Raw genomic sequence first — 18,854 nt, 5'->3', positions numbered from 1 at the left:
TACATCCACAAACAACGAAAATACAAATACATTTTAAACTCAGGATTTTACTGGAATGAAAAGGTGATTCCTGAAGGATTCTAAAGGACATCGACAATGAATTTACCCCAAACAGCTCATTCAATGCTAAATCTAATAATAGCCAGTCCAACGTACACATTACACAGTGATAATACATTCAACAAAGACAGGTCACTCTATGACTATCACAAAATAAAGATGACAAATGAGATGATAAATATGCATGTATATCCAAAACAGTTCCCTTTTTATTATAATTTATTTCATTTATAAAAATGAAAATAGATGATCTACAAGCTCACAATGTGTCGCGTTGAGAGCTTGTAGATCTGCTATTTTCACTACTTTTGTGTCACTGTTGTCAATTTGAAAGTGTCTATACCACAGGTTCTCAAAGCTTTTCATGTTAAAGACCCCCAAATTAATATTTGTTCGAGGACCCCCATCAAAAGATATAAATACATTTTGCTGGAGACCGCCTGGAACTCCCTCAAGGACCCCTGGGGGTTCCCTGGACCCCACTTTGAGAACCACTGGTCTAGACAAATAACCCAACCGATCAAGCCTGTCAACCAATCACTTCCTTTCACCCACAAACCTCTTTTCTCTACGTCAGACTTGTCATAAGCTGGCCTGAGTCTGGCCCCCTTGTCTGCCAGCAGTGCCACCAGAGCCTGGGTGACCACAAAGTTGGGAGAAGTGACCAGCTTGTTCTCTTCCGCCACACCACGCAGGAAGCTGGGCAGGAACTTCCTCTGGATGGGGTCGTCCACCGTGGTGAGGTTCATGCCTGTGGCTGCAGAGATCAGGTTCTGGTAGGGGCAGAATAATACACGCCTCATTAAAGTGCCACGGTGCAGCAGCCATTTTAGTCTTTAGTCTTTTTGGCGAACACCTCCGATAACACGGACAGACTACTCCAAAGCAAATGCTGCAGGGTCCTAGCAGCGAGTATATTTTGGAATGCAACATAAAACAATACTTACGTCTAAAATACATACATACAAGTACATTGACAGTGCTTCTGTCGGGAAGCAAACACGATCAGAATTGTAGACCTACGTATAAGGGTCCACTTGGTTTCTAACTACCAATCATTATGCAGTGGACCCCCTGGAACCCTCTCAAACTCACAATGCATCACAACCACACATTTTATTTTTCTTCTAATGTTCAATGCCAAAAATACAATGAAATAGTTAACTGCAATTATCTGTGTATCAATTAATCATCAAGTAAAATGTCATGATCGTGTGTCAGCCATACTTTTGTCTCGTGGCCCATACAGTACCTGAGTGCAGAGCTGCACCAGCAGCTTGGCAGCGTTGGGACTGTTGGAGGCCAGACAGCCCACGGCCGTGCTGAGATAAGCCAGACAGGAGATGGGTTTGCTGGCCTTGGCAGCCCCACGGGGCCTCTCTGGACCGGAGCCTGCTGGAGGACTGGCAGAGAGGCCGGCTCTGCCAGCCGCCGCCAGGCACATCAACCTGACCAATGTTCTGATGTCTGTCAAACCCAGAGACTCCAGGCCTGCTGCCAGACTGCAGCTGGATCCACTGGCAGGGAGAGAGGGGAGAAAGACTAATTATTCGCATTGCATTGTCAGCTTAGCTTAATTGTGAACATTGAGCATCCAGGTAATTTTAGATTTGAGCTATATAGCATTGTACGTTTTTCAGAAAACTCTTAGGATTTAGAACATTGGTTTAGAACAGTGGTTATCAAAATAGCAGATATACAAGCTCACACTGTGTCACTTACTATATATATATATATATATATATATATATATATATATATATATATATATATATATATAATATATATATATATATATATATATATATATATATATATATATATATATATATATATATATAACAGGGACTAGTTATAATCATTCAAGCATAAAGCACAGATGTGATGTCCAGTACCTGACAGAGAGCAGGGACAGGGCTCTCATCACCATGGTCCTGGCCAGCAGCACCTGGGCGGCCGCTGTCACCCTCCTCAGGGCCATGACTCTGTCATGGGGGCTCTGGAGAGCTGCTGCCTGCTCGCCCAGGGTCACCCTGCCTGACGAGCTCTTATCCACTGAGCTCTGACACCCTGGAAGCACAGCACAACAAACACACTATTAGTGGAGCAGGTCTTGGAAGAAAAAAGCTTATGTGTAACTTTGTTACAACATGTCGATCGATGTATATCATCTTTTTTCATTACCGTATTTCAAAATGCTTTTTGAAATAAAAAATGCATAAAAGGTTTAGGCATAAGGGGTAAGGTGGCGAGATAGGGCCCAAAATGTAAAGTGCATTTGCCATAAACTGTATTTTGCCATCATTGTCAAATCATTTATAAACTGAATATTCGAAAAATGTAGTGATTATACAGCCAGGATGGTGATTTCCCAGCATAGTTAAGAGCCAGCTGATTCATTTTGAACAACAGCTCTCGTTGTATTTCTCAAAGTCAGAACTCTAAACAGAACAGCTGATTGGTTGAGGCCAAAAAGATAAGATATCTTATCTCATCTATGTGCAACATGATTGGATGAGACAATCCTTCATCTTACCTATCTGCAGTAGGGTCTCCTCCATGCTGTTGGTGGCGGTCACCATGGCAACAGAGGCTCCCAGAGGGTCGCTGTCAGGGAACTGGACGGCCTCAGGGACCAGCCGCCTCTCGTTCAGACCCAGAGGACCAGCCAGCAGCTCAAACTCCTCCTCGCCTGTCAGCTTCTCATCTTCATCCACATCCAGCATGTCCCAGTCTTCTGTAGGGGCCAGGATAGGCACGCACGCACACACGGTTAAAATAGTACTATACTGTACATAATTGTATCGAGAGCATGCACAGTACTCACAGATTTTTTTCTGACTGTCCAACAGTAATTACCTTCATAGACACTGTCCTGCTTCCCCAAGAGGTCTGGAGCCTGTCCTTTGTATCTGAATATGTAGAAAAGTGGAAAGTCAATAGATTAGATCTAAAGGGCCCTGACACACCAAGCTGACTTGTTAGGACCAATTAATCAGATAATTTCGCGTCCGTGATCTTTCAAGTTTAAAGTATCCCCAAAAGCACGGCAGAGACGACAGCTGATGGTCAATAGTTGGCGCTGTTCTGCGTAAGAGGAAATAACTCTACATGTCAGGAGGTGGCAGTAGTCTGTATCATTGCATATCTAACAGAACAGAGCTCCAAATCAGAAATGAAGGTCTGTTTTTCAGTGCATCGTTGGGAAGAATGTTCTTGTCTAATTGAACTTGTCATGGCAGTTCAATTTGACGGGAACATTCTTAGTCATGTAGTCATGGCCCATGACTACTGTTAATATTATTTAATCATATAATGATCAATCTCTGGGTGAAACGAATAACTTTATTGTAACGTAAAAGTAAATCAAATGAAAACCAATGCAATCCAGCTGGGTGTTGAGATTTCATAATCATTACGGACTACCTTTATGTTTTAAATAACAGCAATCACAATACACAAGTGTACAACAATACCAAAAGATTAAAATGAACACTGGATTATGTTCTACAATGAATATGTAGATTAGAAAAATATGTGGAACTCAACAACTCATTCTACTTTCACCCATATAATGTTTGTATTGGAGATACAGAAAGTAAGAGAAGAGAGTAAGAGACAATACGGAGTAAAAAAGAGAACAGAACAGAATAGAGCATTCAATTTACTGTTATAGAAACTAATTAGGCTTTTGAACTTCAAACTTGGTGATAAGGTCCACAGTACAAGAACCAACTTTAAAGGTTGACAGCGTTCAGATGATAGTTGGTACCTTTCCACGATGGGGACTTTGGCTTTGCATTTGATGGCCAGGTACTTCTCTCTGCAGCCGCCACAGAGCAGGTAGTAAGGGTTGCCGCTGCCGCACTCCCCCCCGAACCAGCCGTCCACGTAGGACCCATTGCTACGGTAACCCTGCCGGTTGGCGCTGCGGCCGCAGCCCGGGTGGCTCTTCTTCATGTGCTGGTTGAAGTTGGCCACGCTGGCTTCACACAACTCACACACCACCACCTCGTCTCGCTCCTCTGTCTCACACACATGCTGCACACATATACACGCATACACAATAGACGGGATACAAAATCAGTAGAGTTGTTAGGGTTCGATACGAAGAAAAGCAGGCATGCTGTGAGATTAAACACATACTGTAAGCTTGAGTGGATCAATGAGAGCCGTTGCAATATCATAACATATTCACTTAAAACAGCCATGAGCGGCCAGTTGTCAACAACATTCATTATCATTCATCCAACACCAATTAGTTAACCATAAATCTTTTTCATTGCAAGCTAGCTCGAGCATCTTTTGTTGTATGGGGATTTAGTTTAATGTGCCTCATTTATAGATATAATAAAGACATTCTATTGCTGCTAAGAGACATGCAAAAACCCATCTGTTTATGCAACAAGCAATTATTTAAAACAATAATGAATACTAAGAATGAATAAAATAAGATCTTATGGATGTTAGCGAGCTAAATAACAGCTGTCTGTCTGATACTTTGTCGTTATCCCACAAAAGGTTGGAACTAGGGATGTTAATCGACACATTATTTGCGAATCGACGCGTCGAGGCCGAAAATCGACGCGTCGATCGACTTTTTTCACTTTTTCCCCCCGCTAAGCAGCAGCTGAGAGGAGAGCACAACGGCGCATTACTTTAAGCAACACAACTTAAGCAGCTGCACCCATCAGAACTTGCATCAAAGCCATAATAATAATTATAATAAATAATTGCTCTTCCTTGCGTTAGCATGGAGTCTGTTCTCTAGAGATTAGAAGCGGAGTGACAAAGTCCATGGAAAGTAGTGGGAGCGCTCTGGCTGGCACGACGGCACCCCAGGCTAGTGTATCAAATGTGGAGCTTTGGTCTGCCTCGCTCTCCCTCCCCCACCACGTCCACGGGTGTGTCGCATTAACGACGAGTAGTGTATTTTGTGTTGTTTTATTGTCAATCTTGATAAAATCACTGCACACGAGGCGACGCTGCCATTAACAAGCGAGCTTTCGTGTCAAGCATGTCAAGCATGCATGCAAACAGGCATGTAAACAAAACACATCCAGTCAGCGCGCACTGCTATGACGCGTGCACACGAACAGACCAGCAGTGTTTCTCAACCAGTAGTCCGCGGACCTGACATTCACTCGTCCCCGACAGACACAGACACACACACCGGTCCTCTCACATTTGGAAAACATTAACGCTTATAACGTTTTTGAACAAGCGATTAAAACATTTTTTGGGGAAAAACTTTAGAAAAATAAAAAACTAAATATTCTTCGACTCATACCTTTTGAGTCGCGGTGATTTTTTTTTCACATCCCTAGTTGGAACGTCCAGGAAAGTTGTTGCTTAGTTAATCTGTGCATCACGCATGTCTGTGTTTAGAGAATTAAACCGTCACCATGCATGTTTAACATTACCTGTTTATTGTTTCGACCACTGGTTCTCAATGTTGGGTCTGGGGACCACCACCGGACAAAACGGCCCCTTATGCGCCTGTATCTCCAACGTACAAATGGAACACGCTTCCATTTGTACACTCTCTGAGTTAAATAAGCACTGAGGATATAACAGTGTAGATTGCGGTTCCAGTATAGTTAAGTTCAGTGAACGAGCTCCACTCGCACACGTGAAGATTTGGGCAGAGAGAGGAAAAACAAAACAAAAAACATTCTTGCATTGACCAGATGTCAAGTGTGTGATTGTGAAGAAGGGCGTTGCTGAAAAAGAGCACCTTGTGCTCAGCATAGCTAACATGGGTAAATAATGCCATTTCTTTTTAGAAAAAGTTGTATATTTGATGCAATTATTTCTATCTCTGAGACCTCAGTCTATATTGTAAAATCCTCAGTGTTAATTTAACCCTGAGTGTGTACAAATGGTTCCATGTGTACATTCTCTCAGATTGATTTGTCACCCTGGTGTCTCCTGGATCCCAAGCTGAGAACCAGTGGTTTAGACCGGTGGTCCTCAACCTTTTCAGGCCACGACCCCCAAAATAAACATATTTTAACTGGGGACCCCCCACCCTGACGAAGAGTTGAGGCATTACATTTTGTACAACACGGTTCTATTGTGAAAATAGCAGATCTACATGCTCACAACGCCTCGCAACGCGAGGCGTTGTGAGCATGTAGATCGGCTATTTTCACAATTTCTGCCTCTAATATTTGACAATTTGGCCAATGTTTAATTTGTCATTTAGAGGTATTTAAAAAGTCCTTAAATTGTCACTTTAGAAATGTGCAAATAGCCTCTATACACTTAAACGTTATGTTGGTTTGTTTACTGTTCAGTGAGAAAACAATGTTGTACATTAAGTTAATCATCTGGGGACCCCCCAAAATAATTTGGGGACCCCCCTGGGGGTCCCGACCCACAGGTTGAGAACCAGTGGTTTAGACAATCCGCTCAGCATGCATGTATGAACATGCTTATCCGTCAGTGGACAGGTGCAAAGCGCTGGGGAGTGGGAAGGAGAAGGTGACAGCGGCCCAGCCGGGCCGTAGCTTAAAATCACACACACCCATGTTGGCCAGTCCAGTACCTCCGGGATCCACATTCCCAGAATGTCTGTGTCGCTGGCCAGGTCCTGGCCGAACATGGCCTCCATGGTCTCCTCGTCTAGGTCCATCTCCAGCTCCTCGTCCAGGTTGAAGTCGTACAGGGCGCCGGGGTCCTGCTGCTGCTGCTGCTGCTGCTGCCCCTGCAGTGCAGAGACGTCTCGACGAGACTGGCTGTGATGGGCCTGAACCGAGCGGTACAGACCGGCTGAGGAGTTAGAGAAAGATGGAGAAACGCCAGCAGGGTTGCAACAAGTTAATCGAACTGAAATATAATACGTGATAAGCAATTTTAATAACGAAATATCGATTTGGCGGGGGGAAATAGAAATTTAGCATTTTTATCAATAATCAATGAGACAATTATCCATAGTTGCAGCCCTTAACACCAGTGACCGTATTCAAAGGGCGGCCGTTTTGCTCTCATAGTCACACCCGTTTGTTTCTTTGTGACATCAAATACAACTGGCCACTGTGTGAATACGGTTATTGTGGTCAGCGTTGAAGACAAGAAGCACTGGGTGTAGTAATTCTGTTTCTCCAGGAGGTTCTCACCAGCACGGGCCAGGAGCGTGCGAGCAGCCAGGTCAAAGCGGTGCTTTCTGCTGGCAGCAGAGCGCCCCCTGGGGGGAGGAGGACCACTGGAGGCTGATGGACTTTCCTGCTCCAGACCTTCAGGACTGCGAATGACATGAAAGATGACATTTTAAAGATGAAATTCACCTTTTAAATGTAATCTTCTTAAAGATGAAAATGGGATTTCTCCAAAGACAAAGCATTTGTAGGGGCTATGAAGTGATACAAAAATGTAAAACATTTTTTTTAAAGAAATGAACACAAGAAGCCAACTCTGATTCAGCGCATCATGCCTGCACCATGGATGACATGCTAAAGGCATGCTAATGTCATTAGCATTTAGAGCTTACAAGCTTACTTTTAAGCTTGTAGATCTGCTTTTGATTAAAGGGAGGGTGTCACTTTAAAACCCTTCGCACCCCGGGCAGTTTTTAAGTTGCTTGATTCAATATTTAGATATTTGATCAGATTATTCATTTTTGGATGATCCAGCCAAAAACAAGCCTATATCTAGAGCTGGGAGGAAATCAAGTCAAAGACAGAAAGTTTGACAGACAGCAACTGCTGTGCAATAAAATGGTACTGTGTTTTCTTAGTAACTTGTATGTGGGGAAAAAGGGTGAAAGTTCTCTGCATTTGCCCCATCCTAACTATCAGAAGCAGTGGTCAAAGTAAAACTCAGGCTCTAGGGGTGCTGTGTTTTGCTCGAGGACACTTCGACACGTAGCCAAGGAGAGTCGGGGATCGAACTCCGGGTAAATAGATTGCATACAGATTCGATTTTGCAAAAATTTCAACAAGCTAAAAACACGAACAGACACAAACTGTTGTTTTGTGTTGAGTTTCACTGTGGCTAGGCTACGGTACCTCTCGCTGAAGCCCTCCTCCATCTCTGCGGCGTCTCCAGGAGAGTACAGGTAGGTGCTCCTCTCCAGGGATTTGCCTCCTCCGTTGGGGGCCGCAGCACCGTCGCCTCCTCCTACAGAGTGGGGTTCATCGTCCTCCTCGGTCCCGGGGTGTTCGATCATCCACATGGCCAGCACCGTGATGTTCTGGGCGTCTGCCTCTCCCCGAGCACCTGGTGCATCACCAACTACCATCATGTCATCTTTAACCACACTGAACCCTAGCTCTGTTCTTGGCATGTCATAAACTCATAATAGGCAAACATTTGGCGAAAATAGGCAAACACCAAGATATTTGGGATAGAGAGAAAAAAGGAAGGGGCCAAGTACAGGCCCCTTGGGGACCCAGGTCAATGAAGTATATGGGGTTTAAGCAATCCCTGTGCATGGTGGTCCCTAATACTGTACATTAAAACCTAATTTACTTCAATTTATAGTGGTCCCTAATACTGTACATTAAAACCTAATTTGCTTCAATTTATAGTCTCTCAAGGTGTCCTTCCGGTGGGTCTCCACTCCAGCTCAATTATTCATAGTTACTAACCAAATGGACCCTTACAGGTCAGTAACTCTGGGAGTGTACGAATACACGTTGAAATTAAAATGTTTGAGAACCACTGTTCTATAATAGTGCAAAAGTTACTGAGCCACTCACCGGTGGCCTCCAGAGCTTTGGTGATCTGTCGAAGAGAGAATCCCATCTCTAACAGGGGCACAGCAATGGCAGGGGGAGGTGGGGACGTGGACAGCCTGCTGCTGGGGTCTGACAGTGCTGGGAACAAACATCCACAACCATATACTCTGAAAATCCACGCATCTGACCACTTTAGGAACCACTGCTATACAGGTATGTCCTGCTGTAATGTGAGTGTTACACTTACATGTGCCTGTTCGGTTCTGTGGTCTGGAGGGCTGGGAGTCAGGCGAGGTGAGGCTCTGTCTGCGGCCCACCTCTTCAGAGGGAGAGGTGGGCAGAGAAGACACTGGAGGGGTCTGGGCCCGACGGGTTGGAAGCAGAGCAGTGGTCGGGTAGCTAGAGAACATTTGTCTACGCAGAACAAAACATATACAATTCAGTATTAGTGTGTGTTTGTACATAGTTAACCTAATTGTAAAACAAGAACACTAACGGCAAAAACAAGTGTGTATTATCAGGTTCAAGTCATACTTTGTGCTCTATATTTAACCTTTTAACTCAAGGGTCTTCAACAGGGGGTCCGGGAATTCAAAATACACTGATGATTGTGCTGTCAAACAAAGAAACTATATGGAATCTATGAACAGGTTGTGGGGGTCCCTGCTTCATCTCTCTCTCAACTAAGGGGTCCTTGGCCTGAAAACGTTGAAGACCCCTGTTTTAACTATTAGGAGCAGTGTTCAGCCACAGTGCAGTGCCGGGGGACCAGTGCCTGGCTCCAGGGCAGCTGCAATGTCTTTTAATGTTGGAGGAAACGCACGTTGAACATGGGGGAGAACATGCCACAACAGAGTCGGGTTCGAATCCATGACCTTTTTGCTTGCACTAAACACTGAGCCATCTTTAAGAAATGTGTCAATATCTTTGTACGAAACATGTTGCATGTAGGGTACATGGCACAGGTATACAGTAAATGTACATGGTATCAAAGGTGGCACTACAGATGCACAGGCTGCTGATCACAAGGGTAGGTGTGTGTCTGTGTGTTCTCAAAACCTGTGTCTGTCTGTTGCAGTGAGGCTGGTTCCTTGTGAATTTCACTGCTCATAAACATTATGAACAAGTAACTGACGATACACATCACAACCCAGGGTGGAATGAGGCAATATTATACAGGGATTGACACTAACGGTTACCCGACTGCCCGGGCAGGTAAAAAAAATGGTTGGGCAGGTGAAGTTTGCTACCGGGTTGCCCGACCAGGCAAGTGCACATTTTGAGTAACATAATGAGATGATGAGAGTGCTGCTCCGTCTCTCTCTCTCTGTCTCTCCTTGGTCCCTCTCTCCCCTCACACACACACACACGCACGCACGCACGCAAGCAGTTGCACGCACGAACGCATGCATAGAGTGTCAACTACAAAATTACGTCACTCGCAACCTCTGAAGAGCATTACCCCGAATTTGAGTTCGGAAAAGCTACAGGTCAGAAAGTCGGAACTCTCCAACGAATAGTTTGGTGGTCGGAGACAGTAACTGCATGTCAGACTCCACCAGACTGCTACAAGTAAATGTGATAATGTGATGTGGACTATGCACAATTAATAATGTTATAACAACCAATGCAGTATGTTAAGTAAGTTAAGTAATAAAGGAACAGAATCAGTATCATGTGGGTCTGACCTGAGCAGGCTCAGGGGCATGACCCCTGGTGACTCAGTGGCAGGGACGGTCTCGGTGTCGGTGACGGGCGTGGTAGCGGTGGTGGTGTCCTCCAGGGAGGAGCTCATGAAGGAGGTGGTGCTGGATGCAGAGGGACTGGTGGTGACCGGGGTCTGGGCCAGCTGCTCGCCTTCAACCGCCTCCCCCTCGCCGTCTGGCTCACTTCTCGATCCTGAGGGAGCAGAGGATGGGAAGAGGGGGGAAATTAGAGCAATGAAGTTAGATTGAATATACAAGCAGAAACCGGGCAGCTTGCCCAGTGTAGCCGGGGTCACTGTGTTATGCCCCTTGCCCATTGATACGTTATAGACTCTCAAGCTAGACTATTCCACAATCTTCAAATGCGGCAGTCTGTAACTACATCCCCTGGCTGAAAGCAGTAAAGGAAGTTGTGATCGTCATTTACGTTCACTAAAACAAGTACAGTATATTTTAAAATATCTTTCAAATACATTTTAAAATGTCGATTTCTGCAGCAAACTAGATATAGACGACTCATTTGATTTACAGTAGGACACATTTACGCGGCTGCAAAGATGAAAAGTTTTGTCATTTTATTATTACTGTTATTTTACCCACAATGTTGAAGTAGGTGTAAGTGCAGCAATGCAGCTGTACAGTGCAAGTGACAATTAAGATTGTGTGATAAGCATTGAAAAGGGTCTCAGGTCTAATAAAGCAGCAGCATGTAGAACACTGGTTCTCAATGTTGAGTCGGGCTAGCACCAGTGGTCCAAAGGACCCTTATGGGTCTGTAACTCTGAGAGCATACAAGTGGAACCAAATGGATCAGTTTAACACTGAGGATTTTACAGTGTAGATTGTGATCCAGGAAACAAAAAAGCTATACAATGGAGGTCCATGGTCTAATGCAACTGGGGGTCCTTGAAATGAAAACGTTGAGAGCCAGTAATGTAGAGGACTGTTCTCACCAGATTTGGACTTTCCTCCGCTGGGGTCGTCCAGCAGTCCGTTGACAACCAGCTTGTAGATCATGGCCTGTGCTCGCTCCAGGTCAGCCAGGCCCAGGGCTCTCTTGATGGGCGAACGCATCACCGCTCGCTTCACCATGTGGCGCATCAGAAACTGCAGGGCAGCTCGCATCTCCACCTCCTCCTGACACACAGGCGACGTGGCCCCTGTAGCGCCGGTGGGCCCAGCGTTGAGGTCTGCATTGTGGCCACTGGGGGGCCCCTCCGGTTGTACCTTCATGTGAGAGGATGTTAAAGAGTTAAGGGCTGTGCACACCAAGCACGGTAACTATAACAATAACTACCGGTATATGTAATATTAAAAGTCGTTCTAACAGAAGAGGATGGCATAGTCAACACCACAACTGTAATGACGACAAGTGGGGAAGTATCACTTTCACTGACAGGCCAATCAAAATCCATGGGGAGAAGAGCTGGGATGCAATCTGAATCAATGGTAGTTTTGTTATTAAAGGAAATGCCAGCTGGCAGGGTAACTTGCCGGCATTACCTCAGGTAGCTACAACTATCTCGCCTCCTTATAATGAATAAATCAGAGTCAGATTATCTACTGTAATGTATTGCATGTGTCTTTCATGGAGGTGACACTGTTGTGTATAAATTAGGCCTAGGATCACCATACAAAACTAAAATAGGAGAACTACGGCTGTAAGGACCCGGGAACTGGGGAGAGCTGTACCTTTGGTATAAGCAGCAGTTCCGCGTACTTGCTGCAGCTCAGCAGGGCGCTGAGGGCCTTCATGGCCCCCAGATAGAGGTAGGACAGCTGCACAGCATGGATCTCAGACTGGGTGGCAGCAGAGGATGAAGGAGAATGCTCGTGGCTGCGAGAGCCGTGCTCGTGACCTTTCCTCCTGCTCCCGTCTGCAGGAGTATGTGGCGCTGCAGCAAAGACCGTCTCGCTCGCTCCTCCCGGAGCTTGTTGCTGCGGGCTGGAGGTGTAAGAGCAGATCTCACTCTCAGACTTGGAGTTGGACGTGGCGAGGGTCTTGACCTCCTCCAGGCTGTGGGACATGCGCAGGTCGGAGGCGGCGGCTACGATAGCGATGGGGGCGGTGCCGGTAGTGGCTCCTACATTCTCTTTGGGTTCGTTGTGGTGGTACGAGTCGCCGTCGGCTTTGTCATCGCAGCCGACCACCTTGTGACCGCCACCACCGCCCCCGCTTGTGGCAGGGGGTGCGCTTCGGTGCTTCTTGTCGTGACGTCGTGCGCTAAGCTTGGCGGTGGCGTCGTCGTGGATGCTGGTGAGGTAGGTGAGGTCCAGCAGCAGAGAGGCCGTGAGGCCGCGGAAGCGCGCCACGTCGAAGGGCAGTGGCTCGCACGGCTCCAGGTTGTACAGGGGAGTGTCACTAGGCGACCAAAAAGTTGGGAAGCTTTAGTAGACGGGAGCGAAGAAGGAGTGAAAAAAGAGACAAAGGGAAGGAAACAAAGTAAGGGAGAGGACAGGAGAGGCGAAGAAAAGCATGCGTGACAAAGGCAAACTGAAAAACGTGGTCTGTGAGAGTCAGGTGGAGGTTTAGGGAGGATGTCAACTGCTAGACCAGAGCGGGTAATTAATGCTGAGGTTAATGTGTTAATAAAAATGCAGAGGGTAATTGTGTTATTAAAGCTGCAGAGGATAATGTGTTAATAAAACACGCATAAAGGACAAAGGTCATGCAGGGTCTCTGAGGTTTAGGCACGTCAGACCTTTTTAATGCCACTTTGAATTAAATGTAAGATCAATTTATAAATAACAAAATGTTTTAAATGCAATCGGGGCGATCGTTAACAATCGTCATCTCACGGATAGACCAATGATCACTGGTATTATGATGCTAATGCTCACTGTTGTCTTCTCATTAATGTTCCCTGGAGCGGACATATCAGAAGCGAGTGACAGTTGGTCACTGTCGCTGTCAGTGGCATTTTTAAGACCTTTAAAACACGAATGCTAAGACTTTCTCTGTCTTTTCAAGTCCTCTATAAGGCCGCATTTACAATGAAAACATGCACCTCATGTGAGTCAAACAGTCACACCTCATGTCACGCTGCATATATGGCCAAGTGTGACTCGAGTCACGGCAACCACACTTGCAAATTAATTCTGTCCTTGTCCCTTTTATGCCCATATATGGAGATCAATGTAATCAATACTGTAGCTGGGAATGCCCATATATGGACAAATTGTGTCAGGTTCTGTTGTTTCAGCCCAACCTCACCCTGTCTGTCGCTTCTCACCCTTAGGGTGTCTTACTAGTATCAATATTTATATTAATTATTAATAATTCCACGGAGACCCTGGTAATGTGTTCATAAACCATGGAAAAAGGGTAATGTGTTAACAAACCATGCAACGAGGGTGAATGAACTGTGGGAGGATGGAAAACGGTGAAAATAAAGTAAAGGAAATGCATTTGTTTTTTATGATTAAGAAGCAGTGCAGAGGATATGGGAGGGGCTAAAGCAGAGTTAATACAGCCAAGTGAACACATGTTCAGAAATCACATCCAACCACAACACATCTGTTTACACATTTCTACAGGCATGAGGTCATACTGGTGATAATCATATGCCTAAGGCCACAGCACCGCATGTTCCACATACCTTACAATGGAACATCATGCATAGATAATATAATCAAGCCATAGAAACATAAAACAAGAGGAAAATGCACAATAAAAAGACACTGGTGAATGTAAATAAATATATAAGGCCATACAATTTAATCTGCACAAAAATAACGATCCAGGTCTGGCAGAAACCTTGTATCTCCATAACTTTTTTTAACACCTTACTTGGTCATTCTACAGAACCACACAAGAATAGCAACAATAGCAGATCTTCTTGTAGATCTATTTTTTTTTTCTTTTTCTTTTAACTCATTGAATGCCCTTTTCAAGATGGCCGCCAAGTACCAGGATGCCACGTTCTTAAATTTCTAGTGCACGGATCAATTTTAGTGCACGGATCGTGCACGCCCATGCACCATATATGCACCATATGTGTAGTACTTTTTAACAGCTTTCAAACAAAAAAATCCGCTTGGAAATCCGTTCAGGCATTCATGAGATAGAAGCCTTCAAAGTCAGACAAAACAAACACTGCCACCTTCCTATATTTCTAGTGCACGGATAAATCTTTAGTGCACGGATCGTGCACGCCCATGCCTAGATCATGCACCATATGTGTAGTACTTTTTAACAGTTTTCAAACAAACATTCATGAGATACAAGCCTTCAAAGTCAGACAAAACAGCCATTTTTGACATTTTGAAAGATGTGTTTATGGGGCTAAATATGCAATTTCGCAATTGCGATCATGCCTAATACATTTGAGGCATTTTTAGAATTTTGATTTTTTTTTTTTTTTTTTTTTTTCAAAATGGCTTCCAACTCGGGAAACTCGGACTGTGGCAGCCTGGGACTACTGTAATAACTCGGGAAACTCGGGCCTTGGCAGTCAATGAGTTAAGAGTGGTTTTACAAATATTGAACCAATGAAAAGTAATCAAGAGCTTGTGACTCCAATCCAATAATTGGATCCATTTGAACACAGGTATTTTTTCGTTTTTGAACGTACAAGGTTTCCCACCCGACGATGATGATATACAGTAAGGCCAGTACAATTTAATCTGTACACGAATAAAAAAATGTCCAGGTATAAAGGACGGAAACATGGCCTGGCCACTCAACCCCTTGGATACCTGATGGTGATCTCCGCCTCATCCCACTGCACCTTGGCCGACGTGCTCCCCTCCTTCACCACGCCCAGCAGAGTGGCGTGCCGTCCCGTCTGCTTGTGCACGCAGCGTCCGCCCACGCGGAGGCCCGCGTCCGCCCCGCCAATCACCGCCAGCACAGGCCACACCTAGGGTTGTCACCAATTTTACTTGACGATTAATTGTCATACAAAAAACAGCGATGGACAATTTAATTGTGCTTTTAGTATTGGAACACTGGGACATAATAAATCAAAATCACACCCAATGTGAAGTGAGCGGTGGTCGTGCTTGCATAACGCCTGATGTAATACAGGCTACACACACACACATTGATATGGCAAAACGCTGAGGGAAAAGACTAGGATATAGGTCTAGGATGTAATTGGTGATGTGATATGGCAACACACACACACACACACACACACACACATATTGCTATGGCAAAACGCTGAGGAAAACATGGCAAAACGCTGAGGAAAAGTGGCTACAGACACACGCACAGCCACTCTATGGAGCGGTTTACCACCGCTCAAAAATAGAAAATGTTTTTAAACAATAATTAAACAGGGCAGATATGACAACTAACTTAAATTTATACTATGGCTAAAACAGGCATATATTTTATACTTTTCTTTTTACGCTTGTACTTCAAAAAATTGATTATCTGAAATGATCACAATCGGACGATTAGGTAGTAATTGTGATAGGGCCTAGCCACACCTCCGTGCACAGCGTCCTCAGATGATGCTCGGACAGCTCTCCCAGGCCGTGCTGGCGCCCGTGGCGCCCCCTCTCCTCCTCCGACCTCACGGGTGTCTCGTGACTCTCCCTCTGAGCGTCGTGCTCCTCGCGGCTCTGCACTGAGCGGCTCTTCTTCAGCCTCTGCCCCCCTCCGCCGCCGGGGCCGGTGGCTTCTCTGAAGCAGGGTTTGATCTTGTGCAGGCGTTCGGTCATGGTCTTGTTGATGCGGTGGGTCCAGTGGTCGGTGCGGTGGAGGATGCGGATGAGCTGCGTGGTGGCCTCGGCCAGAACGGTGGCCACGGGGCTGCAGACCGGGTCGCCCGGGAGGAGGTCTCTGGGGGTGCCGCGCATCTGCATGTCACAGATCTTCACCTAGGCACGTTCAAATGATGCAAAGTTCATTGAGATAGGAGCCCCATACACTATGAGAATGAGCATAAATATACAGTACATCCAGGGACAAAATGAATTATAGCCGAATTCACAGCCCATCCATCTGAACATCTGTACATCCAAAGACAAAATGAATTACAGCCGCATTCGAGGCCAACCCATGTAACACGGCAGCCATTTGACTGACGTATCAAGTGGTTCAGGATCAATGCAACTAACGTAGTGGACTTTAAGTCCCAATTTATCGGTACACAATGAAAACTAATTTTTAAAGGTTTAAAAGAAAAAATATGTAATTTTCTTTACATGAAGTATTTAATATTAATGTTATATTATCATTAAAACCGCAGGGATTTGGTTGGCAGAGGGAGAGGGAGAGCAGCGCCCAGGACTACACTGGGCACTGGGTGAAAAATGGGTTACAAAATCATGGGATAAAAATGTAGGGAAATAAATAATTAAATGCAGGGTTTAGGCAGTTATTTGGCAGCCCGCTGGTTGGGAATCACTGGTTGTGAATCATCGCTCTACACACATGTAGCAGCCATGTCTCTTACCTTCTCCCCAGGGTTACTACTGTAGAACATCACACAGGGATAGAGCTCAGTGGCGTCCACATCTTCAAAGGCCAACTTGGGCTCCTGTGAAGACAACGTCACATAACTAAAAGGGGTACGAGACAACATTCAGCCACAATTTTACAACACCATTAATAAGGTGCTTCGTTTCCCTGTCACTTCTAAAGGGAAGCAAAAGGCCTAACAGTGATGTACATTGTGACTGCTTTTTGACAAGTGACACCCTCAAACGATGTAGTTTTAGTGTTGATATACTGACCACATTGACAAAGAAATGGTCAGGGGTGGTTTTAGATTTGTTGATGTACTGAAATTACAGTGCATTTCAAAACATCAACAGATTCATTTTATACAAATATGGAGTAATTACTTGTGCCAGCAGAGCGCACTGATACTACTTTTGGTGCCGTCTGTTTCAGGCCGACAAAGGCAGGGCCTTTAGCCAATGAGGGAGCACTGTTCTTGGTGACGTCACCACCATTAAGTGTGACCTGATATAAATAACAAGGCACAAGTTGGCACCTCCACAGAGTGGCAACTTGCCCACATACATACGTACAGCACCGCACAAAACCGAAAGTAGTACTTGCGCACTAGCAGAGCGTGCAGGTACTACTATATATGGCCACGAGTGCACAAGGTGCAAGTTGGCACCTCGACACTAGAGTTGTTTTTCTAAATTGTGTATTCTGTGTTATGTTCGCCAGTATCTGTCCATAATGTGTAGGGGACCACAGTGGAAATAAGTTGATGACTTTACTGTGTTTTATTATCCTCGATTGTCTTTGTAACCCTTTTAATAAATAAATAGTAAATAAATAGTACATTTAAAACAATCAATCCTGTGTGTACATACAGATTCAGGTGTGGCACCGTAATCAGAATTTGACATCACTTCACTGTGAATAATGTATAACCTATACATTTTTATTTATTTTGAGGACAGTTTTTTCTTCACTTCTTTTTTGGAGCTGTGTGGAACACAAGCTCCCTATACGTGGCCGTGTGTGTGGCCGTCCGTCCGTGTCTGTCTGTCTGTCTGTCTGTATGTAGCCTCAAAGTTTGGCACGCTACTCCTCCCACAGTTTTTGCACCACACACTCGCGCCATATGTCAAATCGACCGGCTTACTCGGGAATCATGTGCTAGTAACTTGCTAAGAGAAAGGTTCTATAGTTTAATTGATATTAATTTATTAGTGAATTAATTTTCCCCATTGACTTATAATGGGAATTGCAAAAACTCACACTCAAGTATCTTTCTCTCGTAAACCATAGGAGCTACAGTTTCAAACCTCGGAGAGGAGATTCATAATGATTTTAAGAATGAATCCAAAAATAATTACATCACTCGGCCTCAAGGTGGCGCTATAACGGCCCACTTTGCGTTTTGCCCCGTAACTCTTGAACCGTAGATCGGAAAATTAAAATTCTTTTTTCCCTGGAAAACGCCCATTTGCGCCAGGATAGATTTTCCGCCATCTTGAATTTTCTCCAAAACACACTTTTTGCACCTTTTCCTACATATTTTCTTCAAATGTCACAAAAATCGGTACACATGATCCTGGGTGACCAGAGAGGTGCCACACACACACACACACACACACACACACACACACACACACACACACACACACACACACACACACACACACACACACACACACACACACACACACACACACACACACACACACACACACACACACACACACACACACACACACACACACACACACACAGCTCCACTTCGAACAGAGGTTCGATTTTTATAGCTTTAGTAGATAGATTCTCATTTGACACCAGGGGAATTTGGGCCAATAAAACCTACAATATTGAAGAATGGAACACATTTACTGACCAGGAGGTTCTGGTCTGACATAACACACAAACATGACCGGTTGCAATGATGATTTGCGCAGGCTGTCTTCCCTCTCTGTACAGTTCATACTACACAGCCAAAGACCATGATGCTTTACT

The 18,854-nt window shown here is 44.9% G+C and overlaps 1 protein-coding gene across 10 annotated transcripts in view; it reads right to left on the bottom strand.

The window, feature by feature from the left end:
- Nucleotides 1–18,854, bottom strand: part of herc1 (HECT and RLD domain containing E3 ubiquitin protein ligase family member 1) — a 105,030-nt gene that overhangs the window by 36,953 nt on the left and 49,223 nt on the right. For 3 of the 10 annotated variants that reach the window (XM_080729817.1, XM_080729819.1, XM_080729825.1), the window contains exons 36-52: nt 16,855–16,938; nt 15,884–16,276; nt 15,146–15,309; nt 12,140–12,833; nt 11,401–11,674; nt 10,430–10,640; nt 8,989–9,155; nt 8,763–8,879; nt 8,070–8,295; nt 7,182–7,306; nt 6,590–6,834; nt 3,833–4,101; nt 2,920–2,972; nt 2,597–2,797; nt 1,956–2,130; nt 1,313–1,577; nt 620–833 (exon numbers count right to left, since the gene is read on the bottom strand). In XM_080729817.1, the coding sequence (XP_080585943.1) occupies nt 620–833; nt 1,313–1,577; nt 1,956–2,130; nt 2,597–2,797; nt 2,920–2,972; nt 3,833–4,101; nt 6,590–6,834; nt 7,182–7,306; nt 8,070–8,295; nt 8,763–8,879; nt 8,989–9,155; nt 10,430–10,640; nt 11,401–11,674; nt 12,140–12,833; nt 15,146–15,309; nt 15,884–16,276; nt 16,855–16,938 (3,877 nt within the window). The remainder of the gene's footprint in view (nt 1–619; nt 834–1,312; nt 1,578–1,955; nt 2,131–2,596; nt 2,798–2,919; nt 2,973–3,832; nt 4,102–6,589; nt 6,835–7,181; nt 7,307–8,069; nt 8,296–8,762; nt 8,880–8,988; nt 9,156–10,429; nt 10,641–11,400; nt 11,675–12,139; nt 12,834–15,145; nt 15,310–15,883; nt 16,277–16,854; nt 16,939–18,854) is intronic. The other 7 variants (XM_080729820.1, XM_080729821.1, XM_080729826.1 and 4 more) reach the window with 4 other exon arrangements.

This window comes from Nannobrachium achirus (assembly GCF_963921795.1).
Source record: "Nannobrachium achirus genome assembly, chromosome: 7".
NCBI lineage: Eukaryota > Metazoa > Chordata > Actinopteri > Myctophiformes > Myctophidae > Nannobrachium > Nannobrachium achirus.
This window is presented reverse-complemented; position numbering and strand designations above follow the sequence as displayed.